The sequence below is a fragment of the Lutra lutra genome, chromosome 17 (assembly GCF_902655055.1).
Source record: "Lutra lutra chromosome 17, mLutLut1.2, whole genome shotgun sequence".
Taxonomy (NCBI): domain Eukaryota; kingdom Metazoa; phylum Chordata; class Mammalia; order Carnivora; family Mustelidae; genus Lutra; species Lutra lutra.
The window spans coordinates 4,399,773-4,418,504 of record NC_062294.1 but is presented as its reverse complement, the minus strand read 5'-3'; the positions used below and the strand labels follow the sequence as shown (position 1 = coordinate 4,418,504).

The window sequence follows — 18,732 nt, the reverse complement described above, 5'->3', positions numbered from 1 at the left end:
CGCGCGCCCTCCCCCGAGTGCGCGTGCGCGGCGGTTGCCGTGGAGACCAGGCAAGCGTTGGGCTGCCAACGGCTCGGGCGCTAGTGGTCGGCGGGGAAGGAAAGCAGAGCTCCCCGACGGGGCCGGGGGCGGTCGCGACCCCGCGGAACCGGGTGTCCGGTGTAAGCATGCACCCCGAGGCCTCGGAGCCCGTGGTGGACGGGCCGCCGGAGCAGGGCTGCGCGCAGGAGCCGGGCGTGGAGGAGTCGGCGGGAGACCACGGGGACGCGGGCCCGCGGGGCCGCAAGGAAGGTGCAGACCGCCGGCCCGAGGGAGCCGAGGGGGGCGGTGGGCTGACCCAGAGCCACCCCTACCCTTGTCAGCCGACGGTAACGGTAGTCATGACAGCAGGAGCGCCCACACCTCCGGAGCCGTGCTCCCGCCCCCAGCGGTGCGCGCTCCTCCCCTACTTCGTGTGGCGAAGACACCGAGACCCGCAGCGGTCCCGGAGCTTGCTCCAAAGACGTCCCCCTCGTGCGGTCCACGGTATAACAGACCCCGCTGGAGAGTCCGACCCAAAGCGCGGGCCCTTCCCAGCACGCCCGTCTCCCCGTCGCCCACCCGTAGCGTGTTTGGAATGTATCCCTCCATTGCTATCTCCCTGTAAGAGCAAAGGCGCTGGGGCAGGACGTCCTGGCTGAGTCCGCAGTGCCCGGTCCAGTGCCTGACCCACCGTGGAGCGGGAACGAGGAGCTGGTGGTTCTGGGGTCACTGGGTGACGCCTCACCAGTCTCCCAGACACACTTCAGCCTCTGCTCCCACTTTGAGGCCCTAAAGGAAATTGTTTAACAACTAGATAAACTACTTGATCTGTGTTTCACTTTTTAAATATTTATTTTTTTAAGATTTTATTTATTTATTTGACAGAGATCACAAGCAGGCAGAGAGGCAGGCAGAGAGAGAGGAGGAAGCAGGCTCCCTGCTGAGCAGAGAGCCCAATGTGGGGCTCAATCCCAGGACCCTGAGATCATGACCTGAGCCGAGGGCAGAGGCTTAACCCACTGAGCCACCCAGACGCCCTGTGTTTCATTTTTTGAACCGGTTCAACAAACACAGCTTTAACTGTCCAGGCACGCCCTGTATGAAGAGCTGTAGGGAAGCCATGTTGCTCTCTGGAAAGAGACAGGCTTTGGAGCCACTCCCGCTGGATCCAGATTACAGCTCCACAACTCGCCAGCTTTATGGCTGTCACCCCAGAGTTTAACCTCTCTGCCTGCGGCCTACTCGTCCATAGGCAGAGATCATTACAGTTAGGCTTCTGGGTTACAGTGGGCAATTAAGCAAGGCTAGTTCTCATATTCAGATAATCATGATGTATATTGAGTTCCCTCCTCTTCATTTATTCCACAGTCACTTATCTGGTGCCTCTTATGGCTGGGCATCGTGTGCAGTGGGAAGTGGAAGAGTGTAAGACACACTCCCACACACAGAGCATTTAGTCTGGTTCAATAGACCACAGGAACACAGCGCCCAGCAGCCAGCGGCTCTTAGAAATTAAGTGCATTTGAACTGGCTGATTTTGATTGACCTTTAAACAAAATTAAGTGACTTTGAATGTGCTCTTTCTCTTTTTACCAAAGATATTTTCACCACTTTTCTTTCTTCTCCCGTGGCTTTTCTTTTGGGCGCTTTTAAAAAGGAAGAGGGAACATTTTAACAACCACCATGTGTCATCACTAAGAATTGAAAATGATGAACATTTTATCATTTTTAAGTCTTTTTTTTTTTTTTTAGATTTTATTTATTTGACAGACAAGGATCACAAGTAGGCAGAGAGGCAGGCAGCCCTGGGGGAAGCAGGCTCCCCGCTGAGTAGGGAGCCCCATGCTCCATCCCAGGACCCTGGGATCATGACCCAAGCCAAAGGCAGAGGCTCAACCCACTGAGCCACCCAGGTGCCCCAAGTCTTTTTTTTAAATTGAAGAAATAAGACATTTCAGATAAAGTTGGTGCTCCTTTTGCCCTCCTCTGAATCCAATTCTCAGTCCCATTCCCTTTTCCCTTCCCTTCTTTGGAATTTTGTGTGGATTCTTTAAATCATCTCTCTCTCTCTCTCTCTCTCTCTCTCTCTCTCTTTCTCTCCCCCTCCCTCCTGCACATTCTCTCCCCCCATATATATATATATATATATATATATATATATATATATATATATAATATGTCCTTAAACAACACATAATGCATTGGTTTGTATGTTTTTAACTTACATAAATGGTACCCTGTGCTTATTATGAAACTTGCTTTATCATCTCATACATGTTTCTGAGAATTTCTGCATTTATTAATGTAGCTCTGATGCATTCTTCTCCAAGGCAGAATCCTAACCCACTGTTTAACCAGTCACAATGGGGAGACGTTTGCACTGTTGACAGTCTTTGGCTGTTAAAAGTGATGCAATGATGAATATCTTTGTACATGTGTCCTTGTGCCCCTGTACCCGAGATTTTATTTTTTATATTTATTGATTGATTGATTCATTCATCTATCTATTTGATAGACAGCAAGAGAGGAAACACAAGCAGTGGGAATGGGAGAGGGAGAAGCAGGCCTCCCAATAGAGCAGGGAGCCCGATGTGGAGCCCGATCCCAGGACTCTGGGACTACGACCCGAGCTGAAGGCAGGCGCTTAATGAATGAGCCACCCAGGTGCCCCCAAGTACCTGAGGGTTCAGAGAGGACCTGCCCAGAACCGACATTTCCACGGTCCTTACCAATGCTTTACACACTGCCACACGCTTCAAGAGTACTCCTGGTCCATACTAAAAGCAGACATTTATTAATCAAGTTGAAAATGGGCAAACTTTCTATACATCCCTTCATCTCTGTAGAGCAAATCTCTTCTTTTATAGAAATTAATGATCCGAAGGAAATATGTGTGGGTCCTTCTGCCGCGTCGTACCCAAGTGAGCAGAAACAGAGCGGTGACAGCAGGTCGGACAGTCACTTCACACACCAGAGAGATGACAAGGAAGACTGTGGCCCCAGGTACGCTGCTGCCAATTACAGTACACATTTACCGAGGAAGGTAGGTAGTATCCTCACCTCTTCGTATAGACAAGGAAATTGAGGCTCCCAGAGATTAAACAGTTGCCCTAGTGTCTGAGAATCAGTATCAGAGTCAGAGCAGCTCTGCCTCTATGACACAGCTAACCACAAGGTATTAAACTTTAATGCCAGGCCTGGAGAGAGAAACATCAGTAGTTCCTGATGACACTATTAAAAGTATTTTTATTAGAACATACATTGCAATTTTTAAGAATGCTGAAAGTAATGATATTGGATGAGGCCCTGAAAGGCATGCAAAAAAAGAATTTAAAATAGTTTATCAGGCAAAAAAAAAAAAAAAGTTATCAGTCATGCAGGCTATTTTGAAATTTAAGGAAGAAATGGGTGTGTAGAGAAGTTTTGGAATATATTTCACAACTGACAAATTGCAATCAATTTCTTGTTCATTTAACAGAATGACTAAAAGCTTTCTGCAAAGACTCTGCAAGCAACACAAGCTTTATATTACCCCAGCACTGAATGATACACTGTATTTACACTTTAAAGGTAAGGACCAGTAGAGGTATGTCGTGTCAGGGCGAAGGCTCTAGACATCAACAAAATTTCTTGCTGGGATCCTCTGGAGTTTTCAAAATCCACTGAAGCAGAAATTTCAAAGTTGAGTGAAGATTTGTAGAAAAAAAATCATCTTTCCTTGACATGTCTTCCCTGACTGGAGTTTATATAAAGGGGGCCACCGACTCTGCGGATAGCAAGGGAGCATGTTGATATCCTTAATTTTTATTTTCTGAAGGACCTACATCTTTTTCAAGCCAGCAATCTAGTGGTGGACATTGGGCTTGGGGGGACGCGTCTTGAAAGAAGAGAGCGGTCAGTGCCTCCCAGATCGGAGAAGCATGACCAGTGGCATCCAGGGGGACCCAGGCTTGGCGTGCAGGGTCACATGTAAACCTCATCTGGGATTCGCAGGCCCGGCTAGTTCCAGCAAAGATGAACAGGAGAGACAGCTTCCGCTGCCTCTGCGTGCAGGGTGGCCGACCTGCTCCCTAGGTGTGGTCCTCATTCAGTCACTGCACATTCACCAAGATCCTCTGTGCTCAGTGCTGGAGATCCGGAGACGCAGATGGCCAAGATGCCTTGGGTGTCCTGGGGGATGGGGCAGCCACTGTGAAGCCCACAAAGGACACCAGCAGCACACACGCCTTAAAGAAATGCGAGGAATGCAATGACTCCTAACTGGTCTCCTCACCTCCACGTGGCCCCCTCCGAAATTCTGCACCCAACGTGGAGGTGTCGCAGTCCTGGAATGACAGCAGGGCTGACCCCAGGGGACCCGATATTTAACAGGTAGGAAGAAGAGGATCTCATGGGTCAGACAAAGTGGAAAGAAGGTAGAAAACTAGGAGGGACATGTGCCCATATAATCTTGTGCTATCACAGGCCAGATCGTCCCCAAAGCTAGTACCTGAAACAAATTCATTATCTGGTACTATTTCTGAGGACCAGGACCCGGGGAGTGGCTTAGCTGGGTCATTCTGGCTCACAAGGGATACTGTAACTTTTTTTTTTTAAGATTTTATTTATTTATTTGACAGACAGAGATCACAACCAGGCAGAGAGACAGGCAGAGAGAGAGAGAGGAGAAAGCAGGCTCCCTGCTGAGCAGAGAGCCTGATGTGGGGCTCGATCCCAGGACCCTGAGATCATGACCGGAGTCGAAGGCAGAGGCTTAACCCACTGAGCCACCCAGGCGCCCCAATACTGTAACTTTTTAATTAAAACTTTTTCAGACAACAAAATAACTTTTTGAAGGCCTTGGTAATAGATGAATCCTGAATTACAGACTGACGGTGAGTTACCAAAGCAAAGAGCATTTGTTTTCCTAACCTTAAATTTGGCTCCTAAAACTGAAAAATAAAACAAAACCCACAACTGGAGGGCACCTGGATTGCTCAGTGGTCAAGTGTCTGCCTTGGGGGCAGGTTGGTCCTGACCCCAGGGATCCTGGGATCGAGCCCCAGGTGGGGCTCCCCCAGGTCTGGATCCCTGCTCAGCAGGGATCCTGCTTCTCCCTCTCCTTCTGCCACTCCCCCTGCTTGTGCTCTCTCTCTCTCTCTCTCTCTCTCTGTCAAATAAATAAAATCTGAAAAATAAAAAGAGGGAAAGCCCCACAGTTTGTCCTCGCTTGGGTCTTAGCCAGACCCCATGCTCATGGCATAGCCTCCCGGGCTGTCTCTTTCCCGGGCTTGGCCCTGCTTTCCTTTGGTTCATTTGAGGCAGGTTGCCCCTCACCTCCACCCACTCCCAGCCGAGAAGGGAAGGTAGCCGCTGCGGCACTAGGCTCCACCCGACGGAGCTGGCAATTCCGGCAGAAAGACTCCCTCTCTCCACTGGAGTCAGCGAAACCTCCCAGAGTTCATCCAAGTTGGCCTTGCTTGGCTAAGTGTGACCAGTGCAGAGTAATTGCTGTGACTCTGATTGGCCGCCCAGGGAGCCACGGTGCGTGTGTATGGGCAGGGGGGCAGTATCAGCAGACCTGGGGGAGCCTGACCTGGGGCTCGATCCCAGGACCCCGGGGTCATGACCGACCTGAGCGCAAGGCAGGTCCCCAAAGAAAGGCAGCAGTGGGGTCGCTAGAGGAAGGAGGTGCGGCTGGAGGGCTGGTAGCCAAGCACAAGGGTGACCCCGAGCCTCGCGTGTGCGTGCGCGGGGGAGCGAATCCGACGCCCCACTCCTCCTCCCTAGGTTTTGATCGCATCGAGAACCTGGAGGAGTACACGGGGCTGCGCTGCCTCTGGCTGGAGTGCAACGGGATACAGAAGATCGAGAACCTGGACGCCCAGACCGAACTGCGCTGCCTCTTCTTGCAAGTGAATTTGCTGCATAAAATCGAGAACTTAGAACCTCTGCAGAAACTGGATGCTCTTAACCTGAGCAACAATTACATCAAGACCATTGAAAACCTCTGTAAGATGCCACGCAAGGGGTCTGGATGCCCTTGTGCCCACCGCTTCCCCCCCGGGGGGGCGAGAGGGGCTTCTGAAAGGTGTGTAGATCCCCATTGCTCACTTCCGCTGACCTCACCTTGCAGCCTGTCTGCCGGTCCTGAACACGCTCCAGATGGCCCACAATCACTTGGAGACCGTGGAAGACATTCAGCATCTAAAGGACTGCTTGAAACTCTGCGTCCTTGACCTTTCCCACAATAAGCTGAGCGATCCGGAAATCCTGAGCATCCTGGAGAGCATGCCTGATTTGGTAAAATGTGCATTCTTTAGAGACCCGATCTCTAGAGGCCTTCCGCTCCCCTCCTCTCCTCCCCTTCGTCCTTCATCCCGCCTGTGCTCTCGGGGTCTTTAGCTGGAGTACCCTGCGTGCCCGATACTGTGTCATTCCCCTCACAGATCTCAGACCCATAAGCACTTCTTTTCCTGATGGGTCCCCCTCCCCTTAATCTGTCAAGGAATCCAGTTCCTTTCTCAGAACTCTGCCACACTCTGGATTTGGTTGATGGCCTCCCCGTAGCGTCCCGTAGCCCGTTCTGCTCAGACCCGTATTTCTCGGGCGATGCCGGCGGAACTGAGCATGTTCATTTCAGAGCTTTCCTGGGAGGGGGTCGCTGCGCCCCCTCACAGGGCCTGTGAAGTCTGCCTGCCTCCCTCGTTTGTAACTCGAACACAGCCAGATGGGGCTCCGGGGTCGCCCCCCTGCTGCAGCCAAGGTAGAGCCCCCTCCCTCCATCTCCACTCTCGGAGCGTGAGCCCTTCCTTCAGGAGCCACGCAGTGGCCACGGTCCAGCCCTCCTGTTCCTGCCTCTTTTATTAGCTGGAGCGCTTCTCCCATGAGGAACTCACTCATCTCCTAGTGGTTCCCCAGTATATAGTTCATACAGAAAGGGCCATGATGAAGTCTTGGTTCTTTCTTGTTCATTCATGAATCTTCAGAGAAAGGAGCCAAGCCCTAGCAACCACGAATGGTGACAAGGGACGGTTTTTCCTTCCATGGTGTCGTCATGAACTCATGGGTTTATGTCTGCCGTATTTGATAGGATGTAACCCTTGGTGTCATTTTAATTTTGGATATTTAGACAGTCCCATCTTCCGACCTGTGGTCAACCCCATCCTGTGGGCCCCTTGATGGCTTCCTTGCTTTCCCTTGTGCCGGTATTGTCATGTGCTCTGGGGAACATATTAAAAATAGAACCGCAAAACCCCAAGTTCACTGTTTACTGATCAGAGTCCATACTATGTAAGGGAAAAATGAGTCCATTTTAAGAAAAATAGCAGGGAAATCATAGTTTGGGAACAACTTTCTAGTAGATCATCGAGCAGGACTAGTTAGAATTGCCAGCACACAGCCATCAAATAAAGCTGTATCATATAATACTTTTTTATTTTCTTTTCATTTAACTGCTGTAATGAAGTACCAGAGACTGGGTGGCTTAAACAAATGTATTTGTTTATTTGGAGAAATTGTTATTTTGGAGAATTTTGGAGAAATTATTTATTTGGAGAATTGTTATTATTGGAGAAATTTACTTTCTCCTGATTCTAGAGGGTAGGAGTGGTCCGGGACCAAAGTGTCAGGGTGTGGGGGGTAGTGGTTTCTCCCGAGGCCTCCCCTGATGTCCCATGTCCTCCCATTGTCTCCTCTATGTGTCTGTGTCCCAGTCCCCTGTTCTAAGGACACCCATCAGGCTGGACTAGGGCCTACCCTAAGGACCGCATATAATCTGATTCACCCCTTTAAAGGCCCTTTCTTTTTTTTTTTTTAAGATTTTATTTATTTATTTGAGGGAGAGACAGTGAGAGAGAGCATGAGAGGGGAGAAGGTCAGAGGGAGAAGCAGAATCCCCATGGACCCGGGAGCCGCATGTGGGACTCAACCCCGGGACGCCGGAATCATGACCCGAGCCAAAGGCAGTTGCTTAACCAACTGAGCCACCCAGGTGCCCAAAGGCCCTTTCTTCAAATGCAGCCACAGTCTGAGGTGTGGGGGTTAGAAATTGGTTTAAGGACAGGTGATGCCACACAGGTCCCAAAGACATCCAGCAGATGCATGAGCCTGGCGAGTGGGCACCCTCCATCCTTTCCCTATCCATGCTTCCCGTCCCGCCTCCATCCCCCCCCGCCCCCCGCCCACCCTGCTGCTGTGTACGCTTTCTTAAAATCGGTGCTGGCTGGGAAGGAGAGAAATCAATCAATCAGCCTGAGGTTACTGTCAGCAAAAGAGCTTGGGTGAGCAAAATAATGTCCTCGCTGAGTTGGACAGGCCTTCGGATGTGTTTTCCAAGATTGTTCTGGAAGGACACTTGAGATTTCAGGTCTGGAATTCAAATACAAGAAAGGGCTGCTCCATGATCAGGACGGGTCTGACGGCATGAAAGCAAGGACAACCTTCTGGCTTCCCTAATAAAATCCTCAGGAGGGGACGGGGGCACAGGTGTTGTATTTATGGATTCTCAGAGCGCAGCACATGTAAGCTCTTTGAATCACACCCATGGTTTACTAATCAGTCTGGTTCTGCCTGTGCTTCCAGCGCGTCCTGAATTTGATGGGAAACCCCGTTATCAGGCACATCGCTAATTATCGAAAGACCGTCACCGTTCGACTAAAACATTTAACGTACTTGGATGACAGACCAGTTTTCCCCAAGGACAGGTAAGGAGGAGAGAAGCCCTTTTTCCCCCACATTTTTATATGGCATCGTCGAGCACACTTAAGAGTGAACTTGTACACGTTTCTGACTTGTGAGCATTTTCACACATCATTACATATTCTTCGGAAACAAGTTTCAGGGTGACATCATTATTCATAACAAGAAATTCCCTACTTCTGAGCACAGATTTTTTTTTCTTCATAATCCTCTGCTAACCATCCTTGCACATAAGTCTCTGACCTCCATGTTGATTTCCATAGGGTGGGATTCTAAGAGTTGTATTATTGGATTAAAGACTGTGGTTTGAGCCTTGTTAAAGGTGCTTGTAAATATCTTCTAACTGTTTTCTAGAAAGTTTGTAACAGCTCATGACTTCACCCAATAGAGCCGTGTAAAAGAAATCTTCACCGGGTGAACTGATCAGTAGAGATTGCGTCTCCTCTTATTTTGGGGGTAACTGATGAGGTCCGGCGCTCTTACTGTGTTTGTTGGGCAAATGGATCTCTTCCTCTGGGAGTCCTCCATTTGTAACTTCCTCTCAGTATCCTTTTGGAAGTCCTTTTGTTATTGGTTCGTAGGAGCTCTTTTTTTATGTTAAGAATATTGAGCACAGACTGCCCTGTGTGTTGTCACTACTTTAATATCTACGTTTTTAATTTAGGTCACTATTCCTTCCGCCTTAGAATAAAACCTCAGTAACATGGGCTGCTCGAAGGGAAGGGCAGTTTGAATTCTAAAGCACACAGCATTTCAGAAACCATGCAGCTGCTAATAGGTTTTTTAATTCATAAAGTTAAAGTAACAAATATCTCAAAGAGAAGGGAGAGCCTGTACGCCAACCATGTCAGAAAACAAGACCACCTGCTTCTGGGAAGTCAGGGCGGCAGAGAGGAGGCGCACCCAGTTCCACGGCACCCAGCCCTGGGGGCAACAGTGGGGAGACACCAAGCAGAGGCTGGGTGAGGATTTTGGAGCCCAGCCCCGCAGCGCTGAGCTCTGTTCCCTCAGACGGGCTTGCTAACCTCCCCAGCCTCATGTTCCTCATCTGGAAAGTGGGGACAATATGACCTCAGGGTGCTTGTGAGTAACAGGTGAGATTTGAGAAGCACAGGCGGGGTCAGAAGGAGTGAACCAGTGGGAGTGGCTGCGACTAAGGACTCTGAGCCTCATCCAGGGGGACAGGAACTGGCTGGCCCCCATGTGTAGAGCCACTTGGTTCAGGGGTTGGGCTCCCCTGGGTTTGAGTCTTCATTCCTCCCATCCCTAGTGGTCCCACGCCAGCCACTCGCTGTTCTCCCTGCCTGGGGAGCTCCTCACAGGTGTTTGCATGTGTCCCCTCCCGTGTCACCTCAGGAAGCCCTCCCTGACCCAGCCCCTATCTCAGGAGCACCTTTCCCACCTGGTGTCTCTTTATCCGGATTTCGCTTCTTAGGATACATCAGCCTCTCACATACTCGTTTCCTTCTTTAGGATCTGTCCCCATAAAAAGGCAGCGGGTATTGTCACCTCTTATGTTCCCTGCTGTATCCCCAGCCCCTGGACCGGTTCTCCCACTTCAAGTGGGTGACTCAACGGTCTCTAATACATTCGCAGATTTGGGCAACTAAGACCGCATCAATTCTACAATATTTTTATTGCCCCCAAAGAATAACCTTTACTTGTTAGCTGATAGTCCTCATTCTTCCCTCTGCTAGTCCCCGTCTCTAGGGGATTTTTCCTATTCTGAATGCTTCATATTGGCGGACTCATACCACATGCGGTCTCGCGTGACCGGCTGCTTTCACTCAGCATCGTAGTGTCAAGGTTCACGCACACTGAAGCGTGTGTCCGTAACTCCTTCCAACATAACGTCCCCAGACAGGATTCCCCTTGGATACCCCGTGCTGTGTTTAGCCGTCAGCCGATGGACTTGGGGTTGTTTCCACTTTGGGGCTATTGTGAAGTGTACCACTGTGGACATTGATGAAGGCTTTCGTGTGGACATTTGTTTTCAGCTGCGTAGAGCAGACCCTTGGGAGCATGGTGCCGGCTGGTCGGGGAGGATTTCTTGTAGCTCTGTAGCTTCTAGGCTCTTCCAAGCTGGCGGCGTGGGCCCGCATTCCCGGCAGCCACGGGAGGCCACCTCCTCGCCAGTGTCTGGTGGCCGCGTGTAGAATTTCAGCTGTTCTGACAGGTGTGCTGGGGTACCGCGCTGCTATAACCACAGTTCCCCGATGTCACAGCATCTTCAGCTGCTCTGCCATCTGCCTGCCTTCTTGGGTGAAGTGTCTAGGTCATTAGGTCATTTCCCACTTTTTTTTTTTTTTTTTGGTGATTTTTTTTTTTTTTTTTGAGGTTTCGTAGTTGTCTGTTTTGGATATAAGCCATTTATCAGTTATCTTACCCATGAATATTTTCTCCCAATCTGTGGCTTCTCATTTCATTCTTTGAAATTCCCCCTACTTTTAGATTGTGTTGTCTTTGCAGTCGTGAGTCATGGAAGTTCTTTATGTATGCTCTATACACGTCCCTCCGTAGGCATATGATCGCAGACCCCGTCCCTCATTCCATGGGGTACCTTTTAACTCTGTTTATGGCGTTCTTTTTGTCTCAAACATTTTTAATTTTTTTTAAGATTATATTGGGGCGCCTGGGTGGTTCAGTGGGTTAAAGCCTCTGCCTTCGGCTCAGGTCATGATCCCAGGGTCCTGGGATCGAGCCCCGCATCAGGCTCTCTGCTCAGCGGGGAGCCTGCTTCCTCCTCTCTCTCTGCCTGCCTCTCTGCCTACTTGTGATCTCTGTCAAATAAATAAATAAAATCTTTAAAAAAAAAAGATTATTTATTTGACAGAGAGATCACAAGTAGGCAGAGAGGCAGGCAGAGAGAGAGGGGGAAGCAGACTCCCCACTGAAAAGAGAACCCGATGCGGGGCTCGATCCCAGGACCCTGAGATCATGACCTGAGCCGAAGGCAGAGGCTTAACCCACTGAGCCACTCAGGCACCCCTCAAACATTTTTAATTTTGATGGAGGCCAACTTCTCTATTTTTCCTTTTATTGCTGGTGCTGTTGGCATCCCATGGAGAAGGCTCTGGAAACCACCAAGGACGGACATGTGCACGTAGGAACTGGTATCCTTGTGGCCACGTGTCCCGCATGCCTTCAGTTTGGTTTGGGGGAAATGAGCATGTTTGGTGAGACAGTCTGTTTTGAATTTCCTTTCGACCGGTGAAGATTCAGATCTCCCCACTTTCTGTTTCTTGGTTGTCCTCCTCCACAGAGCTTGTGCGGAGGCCTGGGCCAGGGGCGGGCTTGCCGCTGAGAAAGAGGAGAGACAGCAGTGGGAGAGCCGAGAGCGGAAGAAGATCGAGGACAGCATCGAGGCGCTGGCGATGATCAAGCGGCGGGCGGAAGAGAGAAGGCGGCAGAAAGCCAGCTGGGAGGAAGGTACGAATGTGGGATGGGAGCAGCACCCAGGGCTCCCTTTAGACTACAAGTCTGGGCTGGGGAACTTGGTCTTTCATCTTGGGGATTCATTTCTGACCTTGGATTCACACACATGTTCCGATCCACGTGCCTGCGGCCTCACTCACCTGCCAAGGGCGGGGAAGGGCCCTAGCATGAACGGACAGTTTCAATCCACTTTGAGGGACGGAAGCTCAGTTGTGTTAAAATAGCCTCCATTTTCCCAAATAAGCGATATATTACTGTTCTTGGACTATGCTAAGAAATTACCGTAAATTTAGGGACTTGAAAAACAACCCATTTTATCATCACAGCTGTGTAGCTCACAAGTCTGATGGCGGGTCTCATGGGGCTACAATCAAAGTGCAGGCAGGGCTGCGTTCCTTCTGGAAACTCCAGGGGGAATCTGTTCTTCAGTCTTTTCCAGCTTCCAGAGGAGCCCTCATCCCTGGGCCTGTGGCCCCTCCCCCGCCTTCCTAGGCAGGACCTTCAAGTCTCTCTCTAGCTCTGACACCCTGCCCCCTCCCACCCCCGCTCTCTTAAGGTGTGGTGACACCGAGCCCACTGCGATAATCTAGAATCATCGCCCCATCTCAGGGTCCTAATCTCATCTGCCAAGTCCCTTTTACTACATGAGGTCACATAATGACATGTTCTGGGATTAGCACACCGATGCCTTTGTGGGGCCATTATTTCGTCTACCGCAAAGGAACATCGTGAATTCTTATGAAAGAATGTGTGGCGGTGTACTGATTTCCTGCTGACCCCAGGTAGGGCCACGGACAGCAACACCACCAGCCAGCATCTAGACCAAGGGCTCAGTCTGTGCTTTCCGAATCTCAGTCACGTGGTTATTAAGATTTACATTCGTACTACTGCTCCCTTAAATCCACCGTTTGCCTGCAGGGAGTGGAGTAAAGAAATACGTTTTGGCACCCACATGTCAGGCCCACGTATTTCCTCGCATGCAGACATTGTCACAGATGCCCACAGGGAGAGCATGGGGTTCCACTCCCCTGAGGAGCCCACGCCTCCCCTGGGGAGGTGCAGAGGACAGTCAGATGCCCATGCTTGGAATTCAGTTGGGAACTGGGAAATCAAATAAGGTTAGCTGCGTTGGGCGACATCACATCTAGAAGGGCCCTGAAAACCAGCCTTGCCATGGCAGGTGACAGGAGTGGTAGGGCATGAAGGGGGGATGCTAGTGGCATCAGCTTGGTGGCTCATGTGGGGGCAAGGTGGCCCCAGTGCTGGGGGGCCAGGGAGGGAGCTGCAGCCCGGGTTCCGGAGAATCACCGTGGAAAAACATGGAGGCCCTGGACCTTTCTTTCCATTGACGTGAAATTCACATAACATAAAACTGACCCGACGGGGCATTTGGTATGATCACAGTGTGGGGCAACCAGCACCTCTATTTCCAAAACATTGTCGTCATCCAAGAATAAAACCCTGTGCCGGTGAGCAGTAACGCCTCCCCATCACCACAATGTTGTCCACCACCAGCCCCTGATGACCACCACCTGCGTTTCTGGGTGCTTCGTATACATGGCGCTCCCCGTAAGACGTGACCTTTGTGTCTGGCTCCTCTCGCCTGGCCTGGTACTTTGGGGTGCCTCCAGGTGACTGCATGATCCGAACTTCGTTCCTTGTAATGGCCCACCGTGACCATTCAGTTCTGTGAACTCGGAATGGTGGCAGCATGCCTTCTCTGTGGCACAGACCGTGCTCCCTCTGATTAGCTCAGACTAGAGCCAACAGTCCGGGCAGTTGTATGAAGCCTGCCAAACCCTCGAAAGGTTCGGTATCCCCCGATTCCTCCCTTGGCAGGATCACGGCGGGCTGGGAGATGTTCTCGGCCCTGGTTGGTCTATTCCAGGATCTTAGAACCTGTTTCCCGGCCTTGCCCTCTCTCACCCAGTTTCACGAATCTGTCTGCTCCCAGGTTATGGTAAATGAACCCCCCTATCTCCCCAATCTATTGCCCCAAATCCAGGGCTCAGAGCCACCTGCCCACACCCGATGCATTTGTCAGTGTTTGTTAAAGGCTTCTAGGGAGAGAGTGAATCCTGGGTCTGCACTGGTCCAAGCCTAGTGCAGGATCCTAGGGACGGTCCTCAGGCCACCTTAATAAGTAAGAGCACCCTCTTCCTCATCCTGTACCCAGTAGAGGAACTGGAGTCTCCATGTGTGTTTTTAAATGAAATTGACTGTTTCTCACCTAATTACAAAATGTGAACCCAACCACACATAGGAAACAAGAAAGCACCAGTAATAATTGCAGCAAGAACCACTCAGGATTTCGCATGAGCACTTCCCAGCTTTTCTCCACGCATGTAACATTTATGGATTTTGTAGAACAATGGCATAACTCTATTTTCTGCCTATTTCAAATTAGCATAATGTATTTTCCATAAAGCAGACATTCTCCTAAAGCAGTTTTCCTGGTCCAAGCTTTTCATTTTGGTATTTTTCAGTTTCAGAAAAGCTTGTATTGTGCCTGCTTAGAATGGATGGTGTTCGGGGCGCCTGGGTGGCTCAGTGGGTTAAGCCGCTGCCTTCGGCTCCGGTCATGATCTCAGGGTCCTGGGATCGAGCCCCGCATCGGGCTCTCTGCTCAGCGGGGAGCCTGCTTCCTCCTCTCTCTCTGCCTGCCTCTCTGCCTGCTTGTGATCTCTCTCTGTCAAATAAATAAATAAAATCTTAAAAAAAAAAAAGAATGGATGGTGTTCAACATTCTCTCTCTCTCTCTCACACACACACACACACACACACACACACACACACCTGTTCTGCGGAGCCATTTCAAAGTCAAGGTAGATATCAAGGCTGGTAAGCCCAGTGCTTCGGTGTGCATCTCCTAAGAACCCTCGGCATGCTCTTGAGGCGTGTCACATGCCACTAGACGGCTGTGCTGAGCGCCAGCCAACCCCCCACCTCCACTGAGGACACTGAGCTCTGCTTCCTCCACTCTCAGCATGCACTTTGACAGACACCTTCGCTGTGTCCCTGACAGTCCCCTGAGCTCACCCCCAGCAGCTCACAGCATGTCCCCAAGAGACATCCAGACCCCCCCTGTTCCCCCCAGGCCATTTTGTGGCTCACCCTTGGACTTCTCCCATTCAGGGGACGAGCTGGAGCCAGAGGAGAGCAAGCTTGTGGATGGCAGCGTGCCAGGGAAGGAGGAGCCTCGTGAGGAGGGGGAGAGGCGGCAGAAAATGGAGCTATTTGTCAGGGAGAGCTTTGAGGCCAAGGATGAGCTCTTCCCGGAGAAATCGAATCTTGGGGAGGAGCTGCTGGTGGAGGTCAGCAGGGAGACGGAAGGCCGGGAGCCAGTGGGGCCACACCTGGAGGAGGCCATGAGGCCAGCCACCCCCGGAGCTGCCTGCAAAGGTAAGGAGCTGAGGGCCACGTTCGTGCACCCCCAGTGCACCTGGGGGACAGTTTCCAACGACTGTGCCTTTAGGATAAAGTAGACTTGTCTCATTTGCTAGCGCAGCACTGCTCATGGAAATACAGTGGGGCCAGAACCGCATTTTCTAGTCAACAGAGTAAAAAAGAATGTTGGGTGAAACACCAACATTCTGTTTTAATCGAACCTGATAGATCTGAAATATATTCACATGACTCAATGTAAAATTCTCTGTGAGATACTTTGATCAGCTCCGTGTCCTCAAAGCCCAGAGCATATTTGATATCTCAGGGCCGATGGTTCAAGGTTCGGTGGTTCGAGGGAGAGGGAGTTGTTTTTCACTGCTTCAGGTGTGAAGTGTAAATGAATTAAAAATAAAAGCCAAATAAGAACTTCAGTGCCTTGGGAGCACAGGTGACATGTCTAGTGCCCCGGAGCCAGCCCTCCATGGCTTCGTGGCCGCTGTAGGGGGTGATGTAGATCTAGGCAATGCAGGCCCCCTGGCAGGGTCAGCCACGCTCCTTGGGTCCCGCTGACTAACGTGTAAACCCAGCACTTGCCCGGGATGCTGTGAGCCGGACCTGGAATGTGCCCAGCCATAGGATCTTGAGAGAAGGGGAACGTTTTGTCCCCCTGAGCAGCATGTGGGGACTCCTCTGTTGAGGAGTTTGGCTGGGCTGGCCCAAAACACAGGTTCCCAGAAGGAAGGCTCCCCACTGTCTGCTGATCGCCAAGGACACCAGCCAGAGGGGCAAGGGCTATACCACACCCCCAGGGTGCCAGGCATGGCTGAATTCTCTTTCCAGCCAGAGGATCTGGACAGAGCAGACCATCCTCAATAATTAACCCAACAGAGCCCTGCCCTCTCCCCACCTCCAGATAGTGCCCCACACTATCCACAGGGATTTAGAGCCGCATCCTTCATTAGCATCTGAAAAACTGATCTTGTAGTCCGCTCTTGCACAGGCTGTGCGTGGGAGAGAAAAATGTACATCAGGAAGGGGACATATGTAGGAAGGGATGGACCCAACTCTGTCAGGAGCTCAGGGACACTGTTGTGCCGGGGGTGAGCCCCAGCAATTCCCCAGGGATCTTGGCCAGGGGAGCAAGAGGCGGTGGGAGGAAAGGAGGAAGCAGTAGGAGGGGCGAGTAAGCTCGTAGCGCAGGCCCAGCCCACGGGCACCGCAGGAGCGAATGTCCCATGTGAATGGTCACGGCCACAGTCACGGGAAGAGAACGGTGCTCCCTGGTGCTGGGCTCACCCCTGCAGGTGCTCATCTCAAGCTCTCCAGACTCCACCATGAGACTGGAATGCATCTCTGAGAAGCACGACTTGTTCTGAATGACTTTTTCCTTTGGAAACACTCTGGGCTGCTCTGTACCCTCGCGAGGCTTCGCTGCATGGGGCTGCTAACCGCCCCAGGGCCTGGTCATCCTTGTTCCTGGAAGAGAATGTCTACCGAAAGGGTCCTGTTTTCCCTCCAGCTTCCCACGGAGAGAGACAGGCGGGCTGTATTGTTTAAAAGGCGCAGTGGCGGCCTGACCACGTGCTGCGGAGCAGGTGTCGCCGTGCACTCGCCTGCACGCCCCCCCCCCCCCCGGGAGCCTTCGCTTGGGAGCTGCAGCTGGCATGGGAGCAGAGTGGCCCGAGAGGGACCCCAGCCTTTGCCGTCTGGAAGGGGTGGAGGGCACAATTGGAGAGGAGCTGGTTGGCCGCGGTGTAGACGCAAGACACAGCCAGCTCTGTTCACCCGACATGCATGGGGGTGCTCTCGTGTGGCCCCCCCATCTTATGGGAGTGGAAACAGAGGCCCAGAGGAGTGAAGTGACTTGCAGATGGTTTGGGGAGAACAAAGAGACCCAGCCGCTGCCTTGACAATCTTCCAGTGGCTGGGAAGCTGGAGACCACGGCGCCACGAGCAAGACAAGGACAAGGGGTGCAGGAGGAAGGGCTGGCAGAGGGGAAGCAGACTGGGGCAGTGATTACAAGCACTGAATCGGAGAAGCCATGGGGATGGCCTGTGGAGACAGACCGCTGGGCCTAGCGAGGGAAGGTCTAGAGGTCCCAGCAGGGGGTCACCCACAACAGCAGCCTCAGAAGCCCTTGGGGGCTCTCGGAGCCAAACTGCACACACTGGACCTACCTGTGATGCGCAAAGTTGGGCCACAGATCTCTAATGACGGAAGCCGCAGGGAGAACAGAACCCCAGGACAGGGCCTTGGGGACCTCAAAAACCGGAAGCCTGGAGTGGGGAGAGGAACCCATCCCAACTCCCTGTTCGCCGGCAACCCTGTGCTCATTTTTCTGACGATTTTATTTATCTGAGAGAGGCAGAGATTGCAAGAGCACAAGCGGGAAGGAGAGACTCCCCGCTGAGCGGAGCCTGATCCCAGGATACTGGGATCACGACCTGAGCTGAAGGCAGACACTTAACCGACTGAGCCACCCAGGCGCCCCACCCTTTCATTCTTTAGTGGGCCTCCCGGACACTTCCGCCGCTGCAGGGCAGCCCCTCCTGGGCAGGGCCTTGACCCCGGACTCTCCAGCCCCCTGCCCCTCCACCTCCCCAGGTGGCCTTTATCTCCTCGCCTGCCAATCAGGCCTTTTCCCACACCTGCCCCCTGGCTGGTACTTTGATCTTGGAGTCATGGCCAAGTTCCAGCCGGTGGGTGGCTCGCTCCTCCCCCTCTCCTTTCTCTTTAGACAGAACCCTGTCCTAACCTGGATTCTCGCAGCTTCTGTGCTGGGGGCTGGCCTCCCTCCGCCCTTCAGCTTGTCAGCCTGACCACTGCGCGTAAAACTCGCCCCAAGGTGAGTAACCCTGTGTTCTTGTCCTTAGAGCCAGACCCCCAGACCGCGGCCGCCGCGGGTGCAGCAGGCACAGAGCTGAGCGGAGACGAAGATCTGGAGACCATCAGACGGGAGGCGGAGGAGGAGCTCTGCGTGGACGTAAGTGCGCGGCGTCCGGAGAGAGGGCTGGGCTCTGCAGCTGGTACCGGTCCCGCAACCCTTCAAGTGTCGCTAAGCGAAGTGTTCTGGGGCCCCGGGGCCGACCTTCCCGAGCCGGCCAGAACGCACCGCAGACGCTCCGGCCAGACCGGCCTTGTAACACGATCCCCGGGGTTCATACATGTGCACATTCGAGATCGAGAGGTGCCGGGCCAAATGTCTCCCC

At 52.0% G+C, this 18,732-nt stretch overlaps 1 protein-coding gene across 1 annotated transcript in view; it reads left to right on the top strand.

Annotated features, from left to right (window-relative positions):
• Positions 1-24: 24 nt before the first annotated feature.
• Positions 25-18,732, top strand: part of DNAAF1 (dynein axonemal assembly factor 1) — a 22,036-nt gene continuing 3,328 nt past the window's right edge. The window contains exons 1-9 of the mRNA XM_047710433.1: positions 25-291; positions 2,889-3,024; positions 3,500-3,591; positions 5,791-6,012; positions 6,137-6,303; positions 8,584-8,705; positions 11,963-12,129; positions 15,271-15,537; positions 18,397-18,506. Coding sequence (XP_047566389.1) covers positions 168-291; positions 2,889-3,024; positions 3,500-3,591; positions 5,791-6,012; positions 6,137-6,303; positions 8,584-8,705; positions 11,963-12,129; positions 15,271-15,537; positions 18,397-18,506 — 1,407 coding nt within the window. The 5' untranslated portion in view covers positions 25-167. The remainder of the gene's footprint in view (positions 292-2,888; positions 3,025-3,499; positions 3,592-5,790; positions 6,013-6,136; positions 6,304-8,583; positions 8,706-11,962; positions 12,130-15,270; positions 15,538-18,396; positions 18,507-18,732) is intronic.